The sequence below is a fragment of the Pongo abelii genome, chromosome 2, assembly GCF_028885655.2.
Source record: "Pongo abelii isolate AG06213 chromosome 2, NHGRI_mPonAbe1-v2.0_pri, whole genome shotgun sequence".
NCBI lineage: Eukaryota > Metazoa > Chordata > Mammalia > Primates > Hominidae > Pongo > Pongo abelii.
In genome coordinates, this window is record NC_085928.1 from 194,173,617 (window position 1) to 194,197,142 (window position 23,526).

Genomic DNA, 23,526 nt, shown 5'->3' on the forward strand with positions numbered 1-23,526 from the left:
GTCAAACTAAATTCAACTCTTCGAACGTCTTTAGAAGACATACACAGTCGCATAGGTATAGCTAAGGAGAACATCGGCTCGTTCATGAAAAGCTGTAGCTGACCTCCAGGAAGAGTGTACAGTCATGGACTTATTTGTGAAAAGGTTTAGTTTCTTCCAAGTAGTCGCCTCCTTCCTCCCCGCTCCTCTCCTTGGGTCTTGATCCCTTGGAAAAAGCTCATGTCCGGAACAAATATATGAGAAGAGCTTGGAAGAATCAGAGGTAGTGTTAGAAAGCAGTAAATTCAGCACAAACACTTCTACTGCCCAGTTGTATTTATTTGTGTGTAGAGTGAGGACAGCCAGTCCTGGGACTCTGGAGACAGAAAAGGCCTACAGCAATCCAAGGCTTAACAGATGTGCTTCTACAAATGGCATTAATATCCCAAAGCTCTCCAAAACACAAATAGGAACAGGAGGAAGTGCAGGGACTACAATTCCCAGAGCGCTCAGCGGAAAAAAAAAAAAATGAGGCGGGTGGAGCGGTGTGTGCTGGAATGTGTATTTCTCGTAGGGCCGACTAAGGCCACGCCAACCCCTTCCGGAGGCGGGGGCGGTTTCTCGAAGGCAGTCGGTAGTTGTAGTTTTGCTAAACCTAGAGAGCTTCAAATTGCAAGCAAGGAGGCCGCGAGGCCTGACGGGATTTGTAGTCGGCGCGAGACGCCGGCGCGCACGCGCAGCCGGGGCCGGGGCGGGGCGGCGGCACTGCGGTGAAAGCCGAGGCAGCGGGCAGACGAGCAGGGGGCGGGCGGACATCTTGGGATCCGGAGAGTGGCCGGGCCGGCAGAGCAGGGGGCCGCAGACAGCAGGTGAGCCGGGGATCTGGCCTTATGGCGTGGGGGAGGACGCTGCGGGTCGTCTGCCTCGCCGCGCAGCTTTGTCCTGCCCTGCAGTGAGCTGGCGGAAAGCTGCCCACACCCGGGAGTGGCTTCAGCCTTCGGACCCGGGAGCTAGCTGACGGTGGGGCGGGGGCGCCCGGGGCGCGATTGCAGGGCTGGCGGGGAGCGGTGCCCTCCACCTGACCCGCCTGGCGCCTCCCATGAGAGGGATACCGCCTGGAATCCTCCCAGAGCAGGAACGCTGCGCAGCGCCCCCTCCCTAGGATCTTGCCAACCCCCTACCCCTCCGCGCAAGGACAATTTCCCCGTCTCGTAGGACAGTGACACCCCCTTGTGCCGCCGCCTTGCACCGTGACAGGTCTCACACCATGCGGCGCCCCCTCCTCTTAGTTCAGTGACACCCTGCGCCTCTTCTTCCTTAGACCTGTGACAGCCCCCGCACCCCCATGGCACCATCTTTTCCCACAATGTCCTCCCCAAGGCGAAAAGCCCACCACCGCCTCATTACTCTGCACCTGAACCCCAAGCAGGCTCTGTCTCCCCAGCTTTCCCTTATTCACCACTGTCAATTCCCCCGGCCGGTTTTTCCTTCTTAAAGCCTTGACCTTTTCCATACTGGAAGCCCTTACCTTTAGGTGCACTCCACCAGCCCAGTTTGCTGCTGTGGGCTCACCTGAGGACGCTGCCTGGCTTTCACTGCGGGTCTTTCCCCTTAACTAAATGTTCCATTCCTGCCCAGAGCCCCACCTCTGGTTCTCGGGTGCCCTTCGCTACCTACCACTCGATACCTGTGGACTTGGTTCTTTGCCCCAGGCTCTACCTCCATTTTGCATCTCCTCTCTCAGCCTGTTTGGGACTGAGGGATGGGATGAGTCCACCACCTTGAGAGACCGCTCACCCCTCTGGAAGACCTTGACAGCCACAGGAAAAGGCTTTATTTTCCAGTTTAGAAAAGTCTTCTAAAGTACTCCCTGTGAAATTAATACCAGGGCTAATCCAGGAAATCTAAAACCAAATTAATGCCTTTTCTCAAACAGCCTAAATTAATTTGACCCAAATAATTTGGATATTTCAGGCATCCTGACATCCCTGCCTCTTGCTTATAGGCACCCAGGCCAGAAATGAGTTACTTCATGGGCCTGGAATCACGATTTCAAATGGAAGGATTTCTTAATTTTATGAGCCTGCGCCACCCCCACCCCCCAGTCCTTATTTTTATTGCATTCCAGAGCTTTTTGAAAGGGGGGTGGTAATCAGAAATAACTGTAATAAGCAGCTTGGGTGACGGAAGTGTAGTCTGCCAGCACTAGGACCTTCCTCCTGTGCCCTTTGCCTACTTATTCCACTGCCTGGAAGAGGTTAAGCCACACTCCCGGGTCCACATTAGGGCCTAAGGGCTCCCTTCTCTTCTCCTTATACCCTTTCCTGGAATGTTTGAATTCTGTGAATTAGAGTGCCGGAAGTTCAGGCCCTGCGACCTTCTCTGAAGGGTAGTGGAGCCCAAGAGACTGGATGCTCTAAAGGTTATGCCTGGGGGCCCCAGGCCTGAACCAACTGGAGTAATTCCTACCGCCATTCCTGCAGCCGCAGGCAGGCAGGCAGGCAGGCAGGCCTTAGTGACTCACTGGCGGGAGCCTGAGAGTCTGCACAGGAGGGGGCCGAAAAGGATCATTCCTGAGCTCAGTGCTGGGGAGAGGGGGCGGGGGTTACTGATGCTCAGCCCCAGGAAAGGGAGGGTCAAAATGGCCTTAGAATCCTGGGCCTAATCTCTCTCCGTTTCTTTCTCCCATCTAGTGCGGAATAAACAGGAACTGGAGCCTGGCTGAGGGGAGGGGCATGTCTGGAAGGGCTGCAGGGTCACTTGCTAAAGGGTTGAGTCAGGAAAAAAGCTCCAGTGACCCGCACAGCTCCACAGGGGATGTTGGCAGGGATTCTGAGGTCTTCTTTTACCCCGCCCCCGCCTCCGCCTGTCCTAGGTCTGTTCTCAGAGCGATGGGCCGCGGAGACTGATCTGCCGCCATGATTGGAGGCTTATTCATCTATAATCACAAGGGGGAGGTGCTCATCTCCCGAGTCTACCGAGATGACATCGGGTGAGTCCCCTGGCGGAGCCAGTTGTGCCCCACCACTCCAGCCCCCCAGCCCCAGCATGCAGGATTAGGTCTTTTCCCACCATTGGCTTGACTTGGGCCACCCTGACCCCTGGCTGCACCCTGGAAGCTCAGCTAGTGTATGTAGCCTGGCTCCCATTAGGTCTGGTGGTATTGGCCCCGGAGCCAGCCTGCCGGCCCCTAGGTGGGACCTGTGGAATGGCATGGTCCCACAGCTTTAGGAACTCCTTCCCTTCCTGCGTCCTGTTTCTCTAGTTACAGTGCCTTTGCCCAGGCTGGTGAATTCCTTCTTTGAGGAGGAGGAGGAGAAATGTCTCCAGTGGATGGGGTTAGTGGCCAGGCTGGAGGCACTAATCCATCTAAGCCTTGCTCTCAGAAGCCCTTCCCATATCAAACGCCTTCACTGGATTCTGTTGAAAGCCTCTCCAGGCTGCCCAGTCCTCTCCTGCTCCCTTTCTCAGGAGTCGTCAGGCTGCTGACTCAGCTGTCTTCAGTTCCCCTGGGCCATTCCTTGGGGAGAGGCTGGGAGGAAGCGGGAGGCACTCTCTGGGTCACTGTGGGAGGGCAGGGAAGCCATGCTACCCTCTCAGTAGACCCAGAGCGGCTCCATATCCTGGGCCTTCACACAGAGCCACAGCCTGCCTTCTCATTCTGCGCCCCCTTGCATGCCCCTTGTTCTTTGCGACTGAGGGGACCTGTCCTAGCCTCCGAGGCGCTAATGAGATTAGGCTCCTCTGGTTCCTGCTGCCTGTTTTTCTTCCTCAGAGAGCTTGAGATAAAGTCCCAGAATGGGCCTGTGGCAGTGCTCTTCATTTGGCTCCCTGGCTGATGGGCTGGCTTGGCCCTTGCGGGTGTTTGTCCATTGGCTGGTGGTGTGGCATGAGCTAGAGCTGCAGCTGTGGCAAGGCCTGGCCTGTCTGAACCTGGCTGGCTACACCCCCGGACCCCCTCCTGCCTTGGATGGACTGGGCAAGCCAAGGCCAGGTCACACGCTGCCTTGCCTGTCTTGTCTGCTTCCACCTCACGGTGTGTGCTGCCCTCCCGGTGTGTTGTGTGTCTAACCCTCTCTCTCGTTGCTGTCACTCTCCTCTTCTTGCTGGCGTCATTTCTCTCATCCCATCTCATTGGCTGCCGTAGTAATAGGTAAGCGGCCTCTCAAGCTGCTGCCCAGGTACAGGTGGGTGGGGGCCTGCCCCCATCGTTTTCCTGCATCCTTTTTCATTCCCTCAACTTGCTCTGGAGTTGGATCCTGGGTAAGAATGGGTAGCACAGTTCCATGGCCCCTTGGTACTTCTCCCTCCTTTGTGACTTCTGAAGCCATGCTGGCTTTGTCTAACATCTGGAGGAGTCGGCCCCCACCACTGGTGGGATCACTAGCGGGAGGACTGGAGAAGCAGTGTCTCTTTCTGTCCTGGACCTGGGAGCTTACGGGGAAGCTAGATAAAGCTGGGAAATTAGGGCCAGCCCTGGGAGTCAAGAATATCTGTCTCTAAACCTGATGAACCTCACTTTATTAAGGTTACATCAGCCTTAATAGTTGACTTCCCTATTTCTTGTGGCCTTTAGACACTAGCCCAGCTCAGACACTCTTCCCATGCCTCTACAGGGAGTCATAAGAAGGGAACCACCCCAGTAGTTTAGGCATTGGCTTTCTTTAGAGTGTGTGTGTCAGACTTCTGCAGAAAGGAGGGTGGGGCTGTTAGCAGCTGTGGTTGATCCTTGTGGGGTAAGGTTCGCCTGGGTGTTGAGCAGGCCCTATGCACTCTTTTCCCTCAGGAGGAACGCAGTGGATGCCTTTCGGGTCAATGTTATCCATGCCCGGCAGCAGGTGCGCAGCCCCGTCACCAACATTGCTCGCACCAGCTTCTTCCACGTTAAGCGGTCCAACATTTGGCTGGCAGCAGTCACCAAGCAGAATGTCAACGCTGCCATGGTCTTCGAATTCCTCTATAAGATGTGTGACGTGATGGCTGCCTACTTTGGCAAGATCAGCGAGGAAAACATCAAGAACAATTTTGTGCTCATATATGAGCTGCTGGATGGTGAGGCTGGCGGGCTGGCACAGCAGTGGGCCTAGGGTGGGAAAGAACCAGGCTGGGCCTGGCCTGAAGGTGGGTGTAGGTCCGAGGCTCTGGTACACTCTGAACTTTCTTTCCTGAGTATCTGGTCTCTTGGGCTAGGATCTCTATGCCCCTCAGAAGGCCAGTTCACATCCAGACCTAAAGGCTGGGCTGAAGTAGAACACAGAAATAGGCCAGCAGGTGGTCTTCCAAGGGGCTAAGAACCTGACTCAGGTTTGGTGGCTGAGCCTCTGTATTCATCCTCTTTCCTTTGTGGCTTGGATCTTAGTTCACCAACTATCCACCCAGTTTTCCATCTCAGCAGCTGCTTCAGAGCCTGGGGGAGAGAGAGATATTACAAGCCTCTTGGGGTGCACTGTTATCTCTGTTCCTCTGTAGAGTGTGATCTAAGAGAAGGTGAATACTTCCACCTTCCCAATGTCTACTTTCTAGAGAAAACGGCTCAAACCTTCTTGACTTGCCACCCACTGGCCATGTGACTCTTCTATTGATTTCTTTTTTTTTTTTTTTTTTTTTTGAGACAGGGTCTTGCTCTTGTCACCTATGCTGAGTGTAGTGGTACAATCACAGCTTACTGAAGCCTCGACCTCCTAGGCTCAAGCAATCCTCCAGCCTTAGCCTCCTGAGTAGCTGGGACCATAGGCACATGCCACTATGCTTGGCTCATTTTTACTATTTTTTGTAGAGCTGGGTCTCGCTATGTTGCCCAGGCTGGTCTTGAACTCCTGGGCTCAAGTGATTCTCCCACCTTGGCCTCCCGAAGTGTTGGGATTACAGGCATGAGCCACTGCACCTGGCCTTGATTTCTCTATTTGAAAAAAATCAAACATTTGAATTGTTTTCCTATAAAGCACAAATCACAGAATAAATGCTACAAAGCTAGAAGACTTTGTTGCGGATGACCCCACATGGGCTTTGGGAGCTGTGCTGGTTAGATGTGTAGGCCCAAGTAGGGACTGGAATGAAGAAGCTCTGTCCAGGGGCTGATGGTTCCCTTCTTTTTGCAGAGATTCTAGACTTTGGCTACCCACAGAATTCCGAGACAGGCGCGCTGAAAACCTTCATCACGCAGCAGGGCATCAAGAGTCAGGTACTTGAATTGTGCAGACTATAGTCAGGATGGAGTCCCTTCATCTCAGCTGGCCCCTGAGCCTTGTCCGAGCTGACTCATGAGCCCTCCCATGACAGGAAGTGCTGGCCTGAGCCTCCTGCCATGGGCATGATTGCAGGCCTCTTTTGCTCCGTATGGTCCTCCCACTGCAGGAGCAGCCAATTCAGCATCTCTGTTACCAGGAATACAGCTCAAGCAGTTTCCTTTTGCACTGAGGGGTGGGGGAGGAGGCCTGGTCTTGAGGCCTGGTGTTCCTCAGGAGGAAAGAGCTTGGGCCCTCTCCTCTAGGATCCAAGCCTCATAGCTTTCTCCTCCTTTTCTGCCTCCCTTGCTGCTTCATGTGGGCACCTCGTTGGCCCTGCGGCCTCCAGCATCAGGTAAGCTCTTGCCTTAGCTTCCACCCTTGTAGCTTTGCTTTGTTTCTCTAGGCCCTGCCCTTTGGGGCTTATAGGGGAAAACAGATTACAGGTGGGGACTAGAAGGGAGGGGGAATGAGGGTGGAGTGGGGATAGAGACAGGATGATTAAAGGGAGAGAGGAGTGAGGCCATTGCTGTTTGTTTCTGCCCCCATGTAGACAAAAGAAGAGCAGTCACAGATCACCAGCCAGGTGACTGGGCAGATTGGCTGGCGGCGAGAGGGTATCAAGTATCGCCGGAATGAGCTCTTCCTGGATGTGCTGGAGAGTGTGAACCTGCTCATGTCCCCACAAGGTGAGGTCCCTCTCACGACAAAGTTGGAGGGGGCCCAGGGCAGGATCCTGGGCCTGCCTGCCTGACTCCGCTGCTCCCCATTTATCTGTTCCATCACCAGGGCAGGTGCTGAGTGCCCATGTGTCGGGCCGGGTGGTGATGAAGAGCTACCTGAGTGGCATGCCTGAATGCAAGTTTGGGATGAATGACAAGATTGTTATTGAAAAGCAGGGCAAAGGCACAGCTGATGAAACAAGCAAGAGGTGCCTGAGGCAGGAGAGCTGGTGGGAAAGGGTGTCCCTTGGAGGGCTCAGTGGGGTCTAGTGAACCACAAGTTTCTTCTGGATTTCATTCCCACTGTAATTGCAAACTCTGTTCCTGACGGTAAGCCTGGCTGTTCGCTCTTGACATTAGTGCTAAGAGAGATGAGGGGATCGTCCTCAGAGAGCAAGCCCCTTTGTTTGGTCCCTAGGACCAAGGCCTTTTCTGTACATACTGACAGCCTCTGCCCAGTGTGCCTGAAACATCCAGGTCCCGAGCAGAAGGAGCCCCAAAAGATGAGCTTGCAAGCCTTCCCTCTCATCCCAAGCTCTGGGGCAGACCCCTGAGTCACCAAGCTGCATTCTAGCAACTTTTCATAGTCTCTGGTGCCAGCCTGGGGTGGAGTGGTCTCCCAGCGTGACACCTGTCATTCTCCTGTACCAATGAGACCTCCTCTTCTGCCCCTGCTTGCAGCGGGAAGCAATCAATTGCCATTGATGACTGCACCTTCCACCAGTGTGTGCGACTCAGCAAGTTTGACTCTGAACGCAGCATCAGCTTTATCCCGCCAGATGGAGAGTTTGAGCTTATGAGGTGCCATTGGGGTATGAGGAGGCAGCCAGTGCTGCTGGCAGAGATTGGGGAGAGGAAGTGGGTCAGCTCTTTGGTAACCGTGCTTCCCATCCCTTAAGGTATCGCACAACCAAGGACATCATCCTTCCCTTCCGGGTGATCCCGCTAGTGCGAGAAGTGGGACGCACCAAACTGGAGGTCAAGGTGGTCATCAAGTCCAACTTTAAACCCTCACTGCTGGCTCAGAAGATTGAGGTGAGGACAGAGGGCTCAGGGAGGAGGAAGAACTTGTCCCTAGGAATAAAGGCAGCTGATGTCACAGCTTGACAGAGCTCCCTGACAGGTGTGTCACTTCTAGGTGAGGATCCCAACCCCACTGAACACAAGCGGGGTGCAGGTGATCTGCATGAAGGGGAAGGCCAAGTACAAGGCCAGCGAGAATGCCATCGTGTGGAAGTGAGTCTTTGCTTCATTAGGCCACAGCAGGGCTCAAGATCCCAGTATACCCTCTTGTTTTCAGCTTTGATCCTTCTGAATGAGGGGTGGGGGAGTGTGCCTGTTTGCTTTTCTAGGAGCCTCTGCTTGTACTGTCAGTCTTTATACCTCCGTGTGAGTATGTACACGCCTGCATTTGGGTTCATGCATGTGCTTATTTTTTAAGATGCTTTGGCATTTCCCTGCTTGCCTTTGTAATGTATCTGTGAAGCAGACAAAGCAAACGATAGCATGCCCAAGTGTCTAGGCAGAAACTGCGTCCTGTTGTTCTAAAGAAGTAGACCCAAGGTTCCATAGCAAGTGGTTAGCAGGGTCCTGACCACTTCTCCTTGTTCTGGCACCTCCTGCAAGCTCCTGGGCTCTCTCCTTGCTTGAAATGGGCAACTGCCCTTGAAACTCCTCCAAGCCACAGTGGGCTGTCCATTGTCCCTGTGTTCCCAGGATCAAGCGCATGGCAGGCATGAAGGAATCGCAGATCAGCGCAGAGATTGAGCTTCTGCCTACCAACGACAAGAAGAAATGGGCTCGACCCCCCATTTCCATGAACTTTGAGGTATGGCAGAGGAGGGGCCTAGAGTCATGCCAGGGTATGCTGGAAAATGTCTTAGAGATCATTCTGATAAACCACTGCACCTTAGAGATGAGGAAACTGAGGCCTAGAAAGAAGAACTGGCTTTAATTCATAGATCCATTCTTCCCCTTTCAAGCCTCTTAGTAGAAATTACTATTTGTAATGAGGCAAATCTTTTACTTCTCTCGGCTTGTCCTAACACAGTTCTTTCAAAAAACTTAAGATTGTTTAAATGCCAGGTAAGACACAAAGTTTACTTACAGACAGGATAATGGGCTGACTTTGCTTTGCACATGTTAGACATAATTTTCTCCACCTTATTTTTAAGTTCATAATATTGAGCAGGGTAAGTATGTTCTAAAGCAGTTCTTTGGTTGCTGTCTCCTGCTGATTAAAGGAACTGATTCAAGGTGTCACAGGTAGGGCTTTCTTCTTTAGTCACCTCTTAGAAGGTCCCACACCGCCCCAGCTTCTTTCAGGACCCCAGCCATTCAAACACCTGTAGTAGAGATGAAGTAGGGCAGGGCAACGGGACTTCCCAGAGGAGAGCGGCTGTAAGAGGAAGGCCACATTTCTAACGAGCTGTCCTTGCCCAGGTGCCATTCGCGCCCTCTGGCCTCAAGGTGCGCTACTTGAAGGTGTTTGAACCGAAGCTGAACTACAGCGACCATGATGTCATCAAATGGGTGCGCTACATTGGCCGCAGCGGCATTTATGAAACTCGCTGCTAGCTGCCACTAGGCAGCTAGCCCACCTCCCCAGCCACCCTCCTCCACAGGTCCAGGTGGCACTCCCTCCCCCACCACACATCAGTGTCTCCTCCCTCCTGCTTTGCTGCCTTCCCTTTGCACCAGCCCCTGAGTCTAGGTCTGGGCCAAGCACATGGCAAGTGGGACCGGTGGAGCAGCCCCTGGGCTCCCTGGGCAGGGGAGTTCTGAGGCTCCTGCTCTCCCATCCACCTGTCTGTCCTGGCCTAGTGCCAGGCTCTGAGTTCTGTGACCAAAGCCAGGTGGGTTCCCTTTCCTTCCCACCCGTGTGGCCACAGCTCTGGAGTGGGAGGGTTGGTTGCCCCTCACCTCAGAGCTCCCCCAAAGGCCAGTAACGGATCCCCGGCCTCAGTCCCTACTCTGCTTTGGGATAGTGTGAGCTTCATTTTGTACACGTGTGACTTTGTCCAGTTACAAACCCAATAAACTCTGTAGAGTGGAGTTGCTGGCTTAGTGTTGATGTGGCAGCTACATGGGGAGGGAACTGGTGTTGCTCTCCCCGCAGTTTTCTGTTCTGAATACTCTAAAGGCTCTTTCCTTGTCTTGGCCCAGTTAGGCCCCTCCTGGGCCATCCAAGCCCTTATCCTTGTGGGTTTTGGGCCCAGGTTTCCTGGCTCCTCTAAGAAAGCCTCAAGGGCAAGCAGCCCCACTGGGCCCCAGTACCCTGGGGGTAGATTCTTTCCCTAGCTTCTTTTTATTCCCCCTGGTCCTCGGACTCCTATGCTCAAGATATCTTACCTGCCTCAGCCTCTGGAGTAGCTGAGATTACAAGCACGCACCACCACAGCACCCAGCTCTTTCTCTAATTCTTAGGCAGATGTTTTCTAATTAGATTAAGCACAGATTAAGTGAAGTTTACATTTGGTCTTGTAGCCATCCTAAGAAATTGACCTTTTAAGTCCATCATTTACCCAAGCTTCCCAAATCTTGCTGACTGGGTGGTAAGAGGAAAGATTTGCAAGGAGAATAATATAATGGACTGGGTGCGGTGGCTCACACTGTAATCCCAGCGCTTTGGGAGGCCGAGGCGGGTAGATCACCTGAGGTCCGGAATTCAAGACCAGCCTGACCAACATGGGGAAACCTCATCTCTACTAAAATTACAAAATTAGCCGGGCGTGGTGGTGCATGCCGGTAATCCCAGCTATTCGGGGGCTGAGGCAGGATAATTCCTTGAACCCAGGAGGTGGAGCCTGCGGTGAGCCAAGATAGCGCCATTGCACTCCAGCCTGGGCAACAAGAGCGAAACTCCTTCTCAAATTAAAATATATATATATATATAATGAATCTCCGTGTCTCATCACCCAGCTTCAACTATGATCAATGTGTGGCCAGTTCCTTAATATCACATCCAGTCTGTGTTCACTTAACCAGGTGTCCTATGTCCTATCAAATTTTTCTAGATAAGGTCCATTGTGGTTGGTTAATGCTTCTCAAATTTTAAAAATCAATGTTTCCCTTCAGGTCTTGCAATTTTGTCGAAGAAACCAGAGTTCTGTAGTTTACCCCATCAGAATGTGCCGGTTGTCCCCATGAAGTCACTTAACATATTCCTCTTTACCTGTATTTCCTGTAAAATGGTTCAATATCGGGATTGATTCCTCATGATGGCAATGTTTAATCCAAAGGGATGAATGGGTAATCATGTAATTTTCGGTGCCACTTTTAGAGACCAATTGGAGGAATATTCACATTAAATATAAAGCAGTAGCGTCATTTTGGAGGAAATTCCTAACTTCCCGAGGGAATCGGTGAAAGGAAATAGCCTTTTATTGGCATTTACTGAGTGCACAGAAGTCTGCTCAGGGTGTAGGTAGGAAATAATTTATACAGGCCACGTTGTCCTGGTTTTCTTGCCCTTTGGCGGTGGATTTGGTCGTGCCCTGGGGTGGTGGAAGAACTGAATGGGCTCAATTCACAAAAGTCGGCTGAATTATACAGTGAAAAGGCGGTCGCGGCGGGGAGGCGGGTGGCGCTGGCCACCAGGCTGAGGAGCCCCTAGGGTCTGGGGGCTCGCGAAAACAAAGCACTGAGCAGGGGGCTTCTGAGAGTCAGGGACCGGGGTGAGTCAGCAAAGCTCTGGGCAGGCTCCAAAATGGGCCTGACTGGGTACGCAGCAGCAGCAGACGCCCCTCGAGGGAGCGCATAAAACCTGGCAAAGCCAAAGTGCTTTATCAGCCGCCTGCCTCTTGGGAGGCTCCCACCCGCCAGACCACGGGTGCCTCGCGGCCCCGATAAACCTTGAGCTCCCAGCCCTTGCCCCACCCCTAGCTCTCGCAACTCCACCTCCCAGAAGGCAGTGAGAACCGCACATGTGGCTAATCTTTCAGCGGAAAAGGTGTCGCGCACGCGCAGAGAGCGCGGCTCCGGCGCAGACTCGGCGCCTCTCCTCAAGGCTCCGCTCGCCCCGCCCACCGGGCTCCGCGCACTCCGCTCCTTTCTTGCGTCACCGCTGCACATGCGCTTTGCAAGGAAGGGCGAGCTTTCGGGGGCAGGGCGGGGGGCGGGCCTAGGCCGGGGTCTCACAGCGACTGCGCGGACGGGTTCCTGAGTGGAACATGGCGACTTGCGCCGAAATCCTGCGGAGCGAGTTCCCCGAAATTGACGGACAAGTCTTCGACTACGTGACCGGTAAGCAGAACTGAATTGGCCGGCTGGGGAGACCGAAGTGGAGGCCGGGGGAAAGTCTAAGCGAGCGTCGTGCCCGGGACTGTAGTCAGGCCTTTCCTCTGCATGACCTCTTGTCCCGGGGGCTGGTTGGGTCTGGAGCCTGGACTGGGGCCTCTGTCTGGGGACTGAAACTGCTTGTGTGTCCACCCTACCCGATACCTTCCTCGTTCTACCACGCCCTGCCCAGGCGTCTTGCACAGCGGCAGCGCGGACTTCGAGTCTGTGGATGACCTAGTGGAAGCTGTAGGGGAACTATTGCAAGAGGTGTCCGGGGACAGCAAGGATGACGCGGGCATCAGGGCCGTGTGCCAGCGCATGTACAACACTCTGCGTCTGTATGTGCCAGGGAGTAGGGGTTGATGGGGGCGAAGGGACGGCGAACGGTCCGGAGACAAGACGTGGGGGAAGAAGATCTGATGGCCATAGAGCTTTTCCCTCAACTCCTAACTCTGCGCTTTCTATCCCTACCCACATAGGGCTGAGCCACAAAGCCAGGGAAATAGCCAGGTGCTACTGGACGCCCCTATCCAGTTGTCAAAGATAACGGAGAACTACGGTGAGAGTGAGGGGAGGTTGAACTAACTGCCCCCCTGTGCTTTTCTCCGCCCCCAACCATCTGCTGCCTGCAGCTTAGGGCTCCTACGTCTTTTCCACAGGACAAGGTTGTAAGAGCTAGTTGATGTCTTTACTGAGGGCAGAAGAGCCCATGATGGGGATGGGGAGGAGGTTGGAGGGTTCTCCCTCTTTGCTCTTGGGTATGGTAGGAAGCATAAGAGCCCGGAGCTGGACAGACTTGCTTTCACCCCCAGTTTTGCAACTTGCTAACCAGCTGCATGATCTTGTAAGAGTTGGTTATCTGTCCTCAGCCTCGTTTATGCCTCTGTATCCTTTTACGTGAGTTTTTGTTTTGTTTTGCTTTGTTTTTTTAGTGCAGGGAAGATAATAACCATCTATCTGCAGTATTATAAGGCTTTGTAGAAAACGTCTGTGTCTGTGCCTGGTTCATATTAGTCACTCAAAGTGTTAGTTTCCCTTCCCTCAGGGAGAAGGTGACTGCTTTTCTTATCGCTTACAGACTGTGGAACCAAACTTCCAGGACTGCTAAAGAGGGAACAGTCCTCGGTGAGGAGGAGGAAGCAAGGGAGGGGACTGTATGTGATGGGGTTGGGAGTTGACTGTCTAATTGCAGTATCTTTTTGGGGGATTTCTGACTATGTCTTTTCCTAAGCCTTTGAGTCTGTTCATCATGGGTAAGTTAAGAGGGTTTACTCGAGATGTTCTCTCTTGGGGTTCCTTTCTGAGCCTACACCCTAGAGTGAAGTCGATGTGTTTGGACCCTTAGACAGTGAATGCAAAGAAGTTAGAGAAGGCCGAGGCTCGACTTAAGGCAAAGCAGGAGAAGCGCTCAGAGAAGGACACGCTCAAGACCAGCAACCCTCTGTGAGTGGGGGAAGCATGGCTCAGAAGAGAGTGGAGCAGTTTTTGCCTGGACAGAAGGTGGTGGGGAGCACTAAGAGCTGTCCATTTCTCCCTTTAAAGAGTCTTAGAAGAGGCATCAGCCAGCCAGGCAGGCAGCAGAAAGGAGAGTCGGTTGGAATCATCTGGCAAGAACAAATCCTATGATGTGCGAATTGAGAACTTTGATGTGTCTTTTGGCGATAGGTGAGGGAATAGTGGTGGCAGGGGTTGGCTTTCTTTTTCTAATTAGAGGACAATTTGGAGAGGTGAAACGGGGCTACAAACAATGTTAGGTTTGCTGTTAAACTTGCTGTGCATCTGTTTCTAGAGCATCTTTGGTCTCCTTTCTCCACTCCTGCAGAGTACTGCTGGCTGGAGCGGATGTGAACCTGGCATGGGGCCGCCGTTACGGGCTGGTGGGGCGGAATGGGTTGGGGAAGACAACGTTACTGAAGATGCTGGCCACCCGGAGTCTGCGGGTTCCAGCCCACATTTCCCTGCTGCATGTTGAGCAAGAGGTTGCTGGAGATGACACTCCTGCCCTGCAGAGTGTGCTGGAGAGTGACAGTGTGCGAGAGGATTTGCTACGGCGGGAGCGGGAGCTCAGTGCCCATATTGCTGCTGGCAGGTGAGGGCTCCCGGCTAGGGAGTAACTAGCAGCCGCTGTCACTTACAGAGTGCCTGCCATCCTGGAACAATCCATAATTTGCATGTACATCCTAGTAATCAGCAGAGCTTAGAACTTGGCACTCTGGGACTCAGAAGCCCTTGTTCTTTCCACAGTGCCCATTGCCCTTTCTTGTTCTTTCCACAGTGCCCATTTCCATAGTGCCCAAGGTAATGAGCACTGTGCAAACCCTTCCTGTATTCTCTTCCTCTTCCAGCCACAAGGTAGCCAATGGCCTTTCCAACGGTATAGGGTGCAGGACATCCTCCTAGACTGCCCCCGTTTAGGCCAATTGCTGTTTCTCCTCCCTCCAGGGTGGAGGGCTCTGAAGCTGCAGAGCTGGCAGAAATCTATGCCAAACTGGAGGAGATTGAGGCTGACAAGGCACCTGCCAGGTATTTAAAGCTCCCCCTCCCTCCTTCAGATCTCCTTTCCCTTCTGTGGACTGTTCCAACTGAGTTCTTCAATTTCTTCTCTACTAGGGCATCAGTCATTCTCGCTGGGCTTGGCTTTACCCCTAAAATGCAGCAGCAGCCCACCCGGTGAGTGACCCTTGCCATTCTTGGCTTTGAACCCTGTTGTCTCAGCCCCTTCCTGCCCTGATGAACACCCACCCATAATGTGACTCCATCATTCTTTAGGGAGTTCTCAGGTGGCTGGAGGATGAGGCTGGCCCTGGCCCGGGCCCTCTTTGCTAGGTGAGTCTTCTGGGCCAGTGTATGAAGCCCTATGGAAGATTGGTCTTAGCTCTTGGGAGGTGGCATGAGTTGCCGACCTAAAACCTCAGGCCGTGTATTCTTTTTCGTAGGCCGGATCTTCTGCTGTTAGATGGTGAGTTTGAAATGAGGCACCCTGACTTTAGGGTGGGCAGGGGTGGTAGCATCCAAGTTCCTAGTTCTCCAGCCCTTCAATCCCAAGTGTGTGCTCCCCTGTTTCTCCAGAACCTACAAACATGCTGGATGTCAGGGCCATCCTGTGGCTGGAGAATTACCTGCAGGTGAGTGCCTGTGGGTGCTGGAGTGTGTTGGGGAAAGGCGGCCTCCAAGATACCTGGGGGCCTGAGAACTGACTGCCCTCCCAAACTGGGCCTACCGTCCTGTGACCCCTCAGACGTGGCCCTCCACAATCCTAGTCGTCTCCCACGACCGCAACTTCCTGAATGCCATCGCCACAGACATCATCCACCTGCACAGCCAGCGGCTAGATGGTTACCGGGGAGACTTTGAGACCTTCATCAAGAGTAAGCAGGAGCGGCTGCTCAACCAGCAGCGTGAATATGAGGCGCAGCAGCAGTATCGCCAGCACATCCAGGTGTGGGGCCTGGCAAGGCTGGGGATCCCATCCCAGGGGTTCCAGAGTGGGGGATAGTAGGGGAATTTGACCAGTGCCTGCACTCCTCCACCTGCAGGTTTTCATTGACCGGTTTCGCTACAATGCCAACAGGGCCTCTCAAGTGCAGAGTAAACTCAAGATGCTGGAGAAGCTGTGAGTACAGCATCCTTGGCCAGGGCCTGACTCCTGTTCTCTTCATCTCCTTCGTCATTTGCAGGCTACCCTTGCCCTACCATTCTAGGTCTCCCCTTCGCTAGAAGCCAACTGTGACTTCCTCCTCTGCTGGGAAGCAGAGTATTCCACACTGTTCTTGGAGGGCTAATCTTGACTAGCACATGGCAACCACTAATTTACTTTCTGTTTCTGCTTCTGTGTATCTGCTTATTCTGGGCGTTTCATATAAATGGAATCATACAACATGTGACCTTCGTGCCTGGCGTCTTTCACCTGGCATCATGTGTGAGGCTCATCCATGTTGTAGCGCGCGTCAGAGCTTCATTTCTTTTCGTGGCTGGATAATATTCTATTGGGTGGATATACAGCATTTTGTTTATTGAGTCATGAGGGACCATTTGGGTTGTTTCCATTTTGGTTATTATGAATAATGTTGGTGTGAACATTGGTGTACAAATTTTTGTGTGGACATATGTTTTCAGCTTGCTTGGGTGCATACCTAGGCGCAGAATTGCTGGGTTACCTGGTAATTCCAAATTAATGTTTTGAGGAACTGTCAAACTGTTTTCTAAAGCAACAACATCATTTTACATTCCTACCAACAAGGAATGAAAGTTCCAATTTCTCCATGTCTTTGGCAACACTGTTATTGACTATTTTTTTTTTTTAGTTTTAGCCATCCTAGTGGCTGTGAAGTGATAGCTCATTGTGGTTTTGATTTGCATTTCCTTAATAACTAATGATAATGTGTATTGGGAGTTTAATTTTGAAGTGCCCTTTCTATAAGTGCTGGCAGGAAGCTTAAAATCATAAAGCTTAGATGTTCGTGACATGGAAACATATCACGATATAGTAACTGGGGATAAAAAGTCACAAAAAGCCTAATTCTATTTTTTAGCATACAGTAAACGAGAAGAATGGACTCTAAAGTAATGATACCTGAGTGGTAGGAGTACAAGCCCTTTCTAAGTTTTCTCTGAACATATATTACTTGTGCAGGAAGTTATTTTTTTAAGTCATAAATCTAGTCTACCTCATCTCTTCTCCCAGGCCTGAGCTGAAGCCTGTGGACAAGGAATCAGAGGTCGTAATGAAGTAAGTGCTGGGCCACTGGGACTGGTGGGGAATTGCTTGCTTCCAGCTGCCCCTACATCCTCACCCCTACCTCCTGCAGGTTCCCTGATGGGTTTGAGAAGTTCTCGCCGCCAATTCTGCAGCTAGATGAGGTGGATTTCTACTATGATCCGAAGCACGTCATCTTCAGTCGCCTCTCGGTGTCTGCTGATCTCGAGTCTCGCATCTGTGTGGTATGGCTGCTGTTTCTCTGTGCTGTGAGCTGGGACTCTCCTGTCTAAGTGTGTGGTGTGGATTGGCCCAGATCCTCAGGCTGTAAAGGGACGAGGTCCATGGAACAGGAGTGAGGGCCTGGGCTAAGGACTTTGCAGGACTTATACTAGCCCTGTCCTCTGGCTGCACAGCGCTGCTCTTCAGGGAGGAAGAGCCTGGTGTATAGTGTTTTAAAAATACTTAAAGCAGTGCTTTACCTTATTGGTCTCGGTTCTGAGTTTTCTAAACCTTGAGACATTGAGGAGAGAGCATGGGCTTCAGGGTCAGACTTCGGATCTTGACTATGCCATTTCCTAGCTTGGTTACCAAGCAGCTTCCTAATCCTTAAGATGGCGCTGACATCTACCTCACTTGGTTCTTGGGAGAAGTAAGTCCCCAGCACTTAGCAAATACTCAAGTATTGCTCCCCTTAGTATATGTATTTTTCTGTAGAGTTTTTTTTTTTTTGGAGACAAGAGTCCCTCCCTGTTGCCCAGGCTGGAGTACAATGGCACAATCTTGGCTCACTGCAACTTTCGCCTCCCGGGTTCAAACAGTTCTCCCTCAGCCCCATGAGTAGCTGAGATTACAGGCATCCGCCACCATGCCCAGCTAATTTTTTGTATTTTTAGCAGAGACGGGGTTTCACCATATTGGCCAGGCTAGTCTCAAACTCCTGACCTCAAATGATCTGCCTGCCTCAGCCTCCCAAAGTGCTGGGAATACAGGCGTGACCCACCGCCCCCGGCTAGAGTCTTTAAAAATATTTTTTTGGTTGTTGAAGGAGTCATCGGGATTGGGGACTGCCTGGGACCCCTTCTAATTTCCTTCTCTTCTGTGTTACACACAGCGGTGCTGTTTTTATTGATACATAATTGTACATATTTATGGGGTACAGAGTGATATTTCCATACATGTATACAATGTGTAATGATCAAATCAGGGTAATTAGCATATTTACCATAAACATTTATCACTTTATGTTGGGAACATTCAGAATCTTCTAGCTTTTTGAAAATGTACAATCAATCATTGTGAACTGTAGCGTCCCTGCAGTGCTGTAGAACCCTAGAACTTATTCCTCCATTCCTCCTATCTAGGTGCAATTTTGTTTCAGTTAACCAACCTCTCCCAAACCCCTCTCTCAATTCCCCTCCTCACCTCTTATCCTTCCCAGCCTCTAGTAACCACAGCTCTGCTCTCTACTTCTATGTGCTCAACATTTTTTAGTGCCCACATATGAGTGAGAACATACTGTATTTATTTTTCTGGCACACACTGTATGACATTTTCATGTTTCTTAAGGTTGGAGAGAATGGGGCTGGGAAGTCTACCATGCTGAAGCTGCTTTTGGGGGACCTGGCACCTGTTCGGGGCATCAGACACGCTCACAGGTCAGGCCCACCCGCACCCCTGCCCCCATGAGCACATTTGCAGGCACCCATGCTGTCTGCGCTCCTTCATGGCCATTGCCTTTGTCTGCTTTTCCACCTCGGTTTCTGCCTGCAGGAATCTGAAGATTGGCTATTTCAGCCAGCACCATGTGGAGCAGCTGGACCTAAACGTCAGTGCTGTGGAACTGCTGGCGCGCAAGTTTCCTGGTGAGTTAGGGATTTGAGTGGAGGGAAGAGTTTGAGTAGGGAAGAGAGCTGAGGCTGACCCCGGCAGCTAGGCCTGCCTTGGGGTGAGTGCAGAGCAGCCCTGCCAAGCCTAGATGGAAGGACATGGGGACTTGGAGGTGTGACTGGAGGGCACAGGGAGGGTGTTGGGCCAAGAAGCCACCTGATCTGGGGAGTCTTTTTCCAGGGCGGCCTGAGGAGGAGTACCGTCACCAGCTGGGTCGGTATGGCATCTCCGGAGAACTGGCCATGCGTCCTGTTGCCAGCTTGTCTGGGGGCCAGAAGAGCCGAGTGGCCTTTGCTCAGATGACTATGCCCTGGTGAGGCCTCATTTTCCAGATCTCTTCCCCTCCCATTTCCCTTTCTTGCCCAGTAGAAAACTGTATCAGAAGGTTTTATTTTCTCTCACCGCACTCCTTCACTGCCCACCTTCCTGATTCTGCCTTCCAGCCCCAACTTCTACATTCTGGATGAACCCACAAACCACCTGGACATGGAGACCATCGAGGCTCTGGGCCGTGCCCTCAACAATTTCAGGGTGAGTGTGCCTTCACCCTGACCACGCCTCCCAGGCCTCAGTGCCTCTTGTGTCCCCCTGAGCACCTCCTGCTCTCCTGTCTTTCAGGGTGGTGTGATTCTGGTGTCCCACGATGAGCGCTTTATCAGGCTGGTGTGCCGGGAGTTGTGGGTGTGCGAAGGAGGCGGCGTCACCCGCGTGGAAGGAGGATTTGACCAGTACCGCGCCCTCCTCCAGGAACAGTTCCGCCGCGAAGGCTTCCTCTAGGGCCACCAGGCTGAGGACTCGCCCAGGACATGGACTGGTCTCTCAGACCCCTGGGCCACCACGTAGGCCACCACTCCAGGCCGTGGACTTCCCCCAACTTGGGGACAGCCTTATTCCCAAATGTCTCTCTCCTTTTGACTGGAGCATCTTCTGCACAACCTTGGGAGCCCCATCCAAGGGTTGGTGAGGACTGGTCTCCCGGGGGCGGGGGTCTGGGGGGTACCCTCTGGGGTTATAGATTCCCCCACTGCCCCAGCCCTGACTGGACCCCAAGTGGCTGCTATGTAAATTAAATCTCTCCCCGCGTCTCCTTTGCCTCATGTCTGCTGCTCCCTGGGCAGTGGTTGCCTCCTACTGAGGGCTGTGGACTCTCGGATTGGCGTTTTCCTATGGCACTTGTATCCCTCACGTGGAGGAAGCAATGGCAGCACCAGCCTTGCCACTAGAAGAGACATTGTCAAGCTGCTGGGGCATGGAGGTCATCTGCCTGCTTGACCTTGGGGTGGGCTGAGCCAGTGGAATGAAGGGCAGTGTATTGGCATCATGGTGGTGCTGTTAGCCCTAGTCTGGGCTCAGCCTCAGCTGAAGGGGTCTTGGGTTCTGCCATCGCAGCCCCCACTGATGGGCAGTTGAACTGATTCTGTAACCTGGCCTCACACATGGCCGGCTGCTTTCTCCAGTGGTATCTGGCTCCAGCTTGCCCTGTTCTCTGCTCTCTAGACTCAGCGCTGAAGAGAAGCCATCTTTGTCCTCACTTTGCTTGGGTGATTGCATGTTCTTTATATTTCCTCTAACCATATAGGAGGGGCCTGGGAAATAGGGAATTTAGGACAGGGTCTAACAGGAAGACATAGAGTACTTTGTTTTCAAATTAAGCAATCTTTAAGAGGGGAGAGATGTTGAACACAGGTAGTATCATTTATAAATATTATTTCTTGAGGAGTTAGCTGTTATATGTCATTATTATGCAGACGACGTTAAAATGAGACATTTGAGCTGAGCACAGTGGTACGCACCTGTAGTCCCAGCTACCGGGGAGGCCAATGTGGGAGGATTGCTTTAGCCCAGGAGTTTGCGGCCAGCCTGGGAAACTTAGCGAGACCACTTCTCTCAAAAGAAAAAAATAAAACAGACATATTGCTTTGCTCTCAGTGACAACAAAGTCAGCAGAAAGAACTTGCCGCCTTCATGCAGATTGTAGTCAGAAAGCTCAACCAGGCCAGGAGCAGTGGCTCACACGGTAATCCCAGCACTTTGGGAGGCCGAGGTGGGCAGGTCACCTGAGGTCAGGAGTTCAAGACCAGCCAGGCCAACATAGGGAGGCCCCATCTCTACTAAAAATAACAAAAATTAGCCAGGTGTGGTGGCATATGCCTGTAGTCCCAGCTACTCGAGAGGCTGAGGCAGGAGAATAGCTTGAACCTGGGAGGCGGAGGTTGCAGTAAGCTGAGATCGTGCCATTGCACTCCAGCCTGGGCAACAGAGCGAGACTCCATCTCAAGAAAAAAAAAAAAAAAAAAAAAGCTTGACCAAAGAATCTTAACTCTGAGCTGCTGAGGGTAGCATGGTATGGGTCGCCGGGGAGAGAGCCCTGTTTCGGGGGTTAAAGCAAGATAAAGACAGCAAGGCTCAGTGGACTGGTGAAGCTGGCAGAAGGACCACTGATGTGCCTGCCTCCTTGGCATCCTTCCTCCCGTGTCTGTGGCCATGGGCACCCTTAGCTCAGCACTCCAGAGAGCTTGCTCACAGCCCTCATAATTCTCTTCCAACTTCAGACCTGCAGGGGGGTGTATCAGGGAGCCATCCATTACAGGATCGTGCCTGCCTGCTTGCCAGGCTTTCAGCCTCTGAGCCCCACACCAGTAGTGAACCCTAGAGGAGTTCTCTCAACTCCTTAGAGTCCTTGGGAATGCATCTGGAGGGTTCTGTGATGCCAAATCTGCTTTTGTGCTTCAAGAGCACTGGAGTTGGAGTTGAATATCAGATCTCAGCTCTATTGCTGGTAACAGAAATAACCACAGCTGGTAGCAGAAGGTAACCACAGCAAATTCCTCAACCTTTCTGAGCACTCTTGGTTTCTTTATAGGATTGTTGTGAGGATTTGCTGACAAGAACAATGTATCAGCACTCGAAAAAGTGACTCTTGTGTGACCATCTGATTTGAAGGACTATCATATGGGAAAAGAAGTGATATTTCAATCAGTGACTCTAGAGATAGATCAGTTTGGGCTCAAAGGAAGGAAAGTTTGACTAGCTCAGGCTGTCTTCTGAGAGTTCCCAGTCAGTGGGACTGTTTGGCCCTGCCAGGCTGTAGAGAAGGGCCCTCCCTGAGGTAGGAGGCAGCACTAGATGGGCCTCCGGGGTGGCTTCCAACTTTATGATTCCATGAAAGTCATGTGAGCAGCCTGCATGTATGGCAATACGAGCCAGTGCTGCAGGACTTCAGAGAGGCGGGATCAAGGAACTGGAGCAGCTGAGAAAGGCCTAGCTTTTGGAGGTGAGAGGGGAGTCAGCAGAAGATAGTTGGTTTGAAGGATGGAAAACGTGGTGTCAGCCAGCTCCATTTCGGAAAGCACAGGACACAGAAGGGAGAGAGAGGGACCTGGCGTGGAAGAGTAGGAGGTCACTCCTGCTCACTCTGGACTGTGCATGACGGCAACCCCCTCTTTACTCGCAAACCCCACTTAGCTGGGGGGCTGTCTCTCCACAGCTGCTGACTCTGGAGCTGCTTTGCTGACATTAGGCCTCATTCCACAGAATCTTCACTGAAATCCTGGGCTCCCTGTTTCTCCTGGCCAGACCACACTCACCAACACCTTCGTGGGCAACCTGGCTGGTCCCCAATAGGGCCTGGACTCCCTCAATTCCAGCCCCTCCAACCAGGCTTCATTGCACTTTGTGCTCACCCCAGCGAGCTGCATGAGATTGCACTTCCCACCTGGCCTTGACATTCTTGAAGGCCAGACCATGGCTTACTCATCTCTGCATCTGCTGTGCCTGTCACAGGTTGGATTCCCTGGGAAGTGGCTTGGAGAGGCCAACATGCAGGGCATTTATTGTGGTTGCTCCTGGGATCAACACCCAGGAAAGCAGGCCCAGGAGACAGACTGGAGCAGAGGGAGAGGTTGAGCAGCAATGCAAGCCCAGTGTGCACCTCCGCTGGCTTAGCCCTGCAGAGTTGTTCTAAGTCAGGGCAAGTGGTCAGGCTTCCATTCTGCTCAAAGTGCTCAGCCTTTGGGTGCCAGCTGCCACCAGGAGCATGGCCTTGGGAGAGGACTTTTTTTGTTTGTTTTTTGAGACGGAGTCTCACTCTGTCACCCAGGCTGGAATGCAGTGGCGCGATCTCAGCTCACTGCAACCTCTGTCTCCCAGGTTCAAGAGATTCTCCCGCCTCAACCTCCTGAGTAGCTGGGATTACAGGCGCCTGCCATCACGCCTGGCTAATTTTTGTATTTTTAGTAGAGACAGAGTTTCACCATGTTGGCCAGGCTGGTCTCAAACTCCTGACCTCAGGTGATCTGCCCGCCCCGGCCTCCCAAAGTGCTGGGATTACAGGTGTCAGCCACCGCGCCCAACCTTAAAAGAGCCTTTTTTGTTTTTTTTTTTTTGAGACAGGATCTGACTCTGTGGCTCTGGCTGGAGTGTGGTAGCAAAATTATAGCTCACTGCAGCCTCAGACTCTCCAGTAGCTGGGACCACAGGCACGCACCATCACGCCCTGCTAATTTTTAAAATTTTTTTGTAGAGACAGGGTCTCGCTATGTTGCCTAGGCTGGTCATGAAATCCTAGCCTCGAGTGATCCACTTGCCTTTGCCTCCCATGGTGCTGGAATTACCAGTGTGAGCCACCATGCTCGGCCAGGGCCTTTTTGTTTTGTTTTGTTTTAACTTCCCCTTGTTTCAAGACAATGCTAAGGAACTTTAAAATCGTAGCAGTTCATATTTACTGGGCTCTTAC

The 23,526-nt window shown here is 52.3% G+C and overlaps 2 protein-coding genes across 3 annotated transcripts; both read left to right on the forward strand.

The window, feature by feature from the left end:
* Window positions 1-743: 743 nt before the first annotated feature.
* AP2M1 (adaptor related protein complex 2 subunit mu 1) lies at window positions 744-9,979 on the forward strand (the record flags this gene model as incomplete). Its single annotated transcript, NM_001134171.1, is given in 12 exon segments — window positions 744-848; window positions 2,855-2,971; window positions 4,766-5,031; window positions 6,078-6,160; window positions 6,553-6,558; window positions 6,757-6,892; window positions 6,993-7,134; window positions 7,607-7,726; window positions 7,825-7,960; window positions 8,064-8,161; window positions 8,642-8,753; window positions 9,368-9,979. Coding segments are annotated over 11 exon segments (1,308 nt in total). The 3' UTR covers window positions 9,503-9,979.
* A 2,103-nt stretch (window positions 9,980-12,082) lies between these two features.
* Window positions 12,083-20,323, forward strand: ABCF3 (ATP binding cassette subfamily F member 3). Of its 2 annotated transcripts, NM_001132359.1 has the most exon segments (21): window positions 12,083-12,169; window positions 12,396-12,543; window positions 12,685-12,764; window positions 13,284-13,330; window positions 13,551-13,648; window positions 13,748-13,870; window positions 14,028-14,294; window positions 14,648-14,728; window positions 14,816-14,875; window positions 14,975-15,031; window positions 15,142-15,164; window positions 15,275-15,330; window positions 15,444-15,644; window positions 15,742-15,818; window positions 16,890-16,934; window positions 17,014-17,146; window positions 18,471-18,559; window positions 18,675-18,766; window positions 18,972-19,104; window positions 19,235-19,322; window positions 19,410-20,323. In NM_001132359.1, coding segments are annotated over 21 exon segments (2,130 nt in total). In that variant the 5' UTR covers window positions 12,083-12,096; the 3' UTR covers window positions 19,569-20,323.
* Window positions 20,324-23,526: the final 3,203 nt, after the last annotated feature.

What these genes read in the sequence shown, in the direction of transcription:
- ABCF3 (XM_024244065.3), top strand. Translation starts at nt 14,195, where the DNA reads ATGACACTCCTGCCCTGCAGAGTGTGCTGGAGAGTGACAGTGTGCGAG. An exon ending in GCCCGGGCCCTCTTTGCTAG is followed by an intron (nt 15,032 to 15,141) that starts GTGAGTCTTCTG and finishes TCTTTTTCGTAG; the next exon opens with GCCGGATCTTCTGCTGTTAG. An exon ending in TCGAGTCTCGCATCTGTGTG is followed by an intron (nt 17,147 to 18,470) that starts GTATGGCTGCTG and finishes ATGTTTCTTAAG; the next exon opens with GTTGGAGAGAATGGGGCTGG.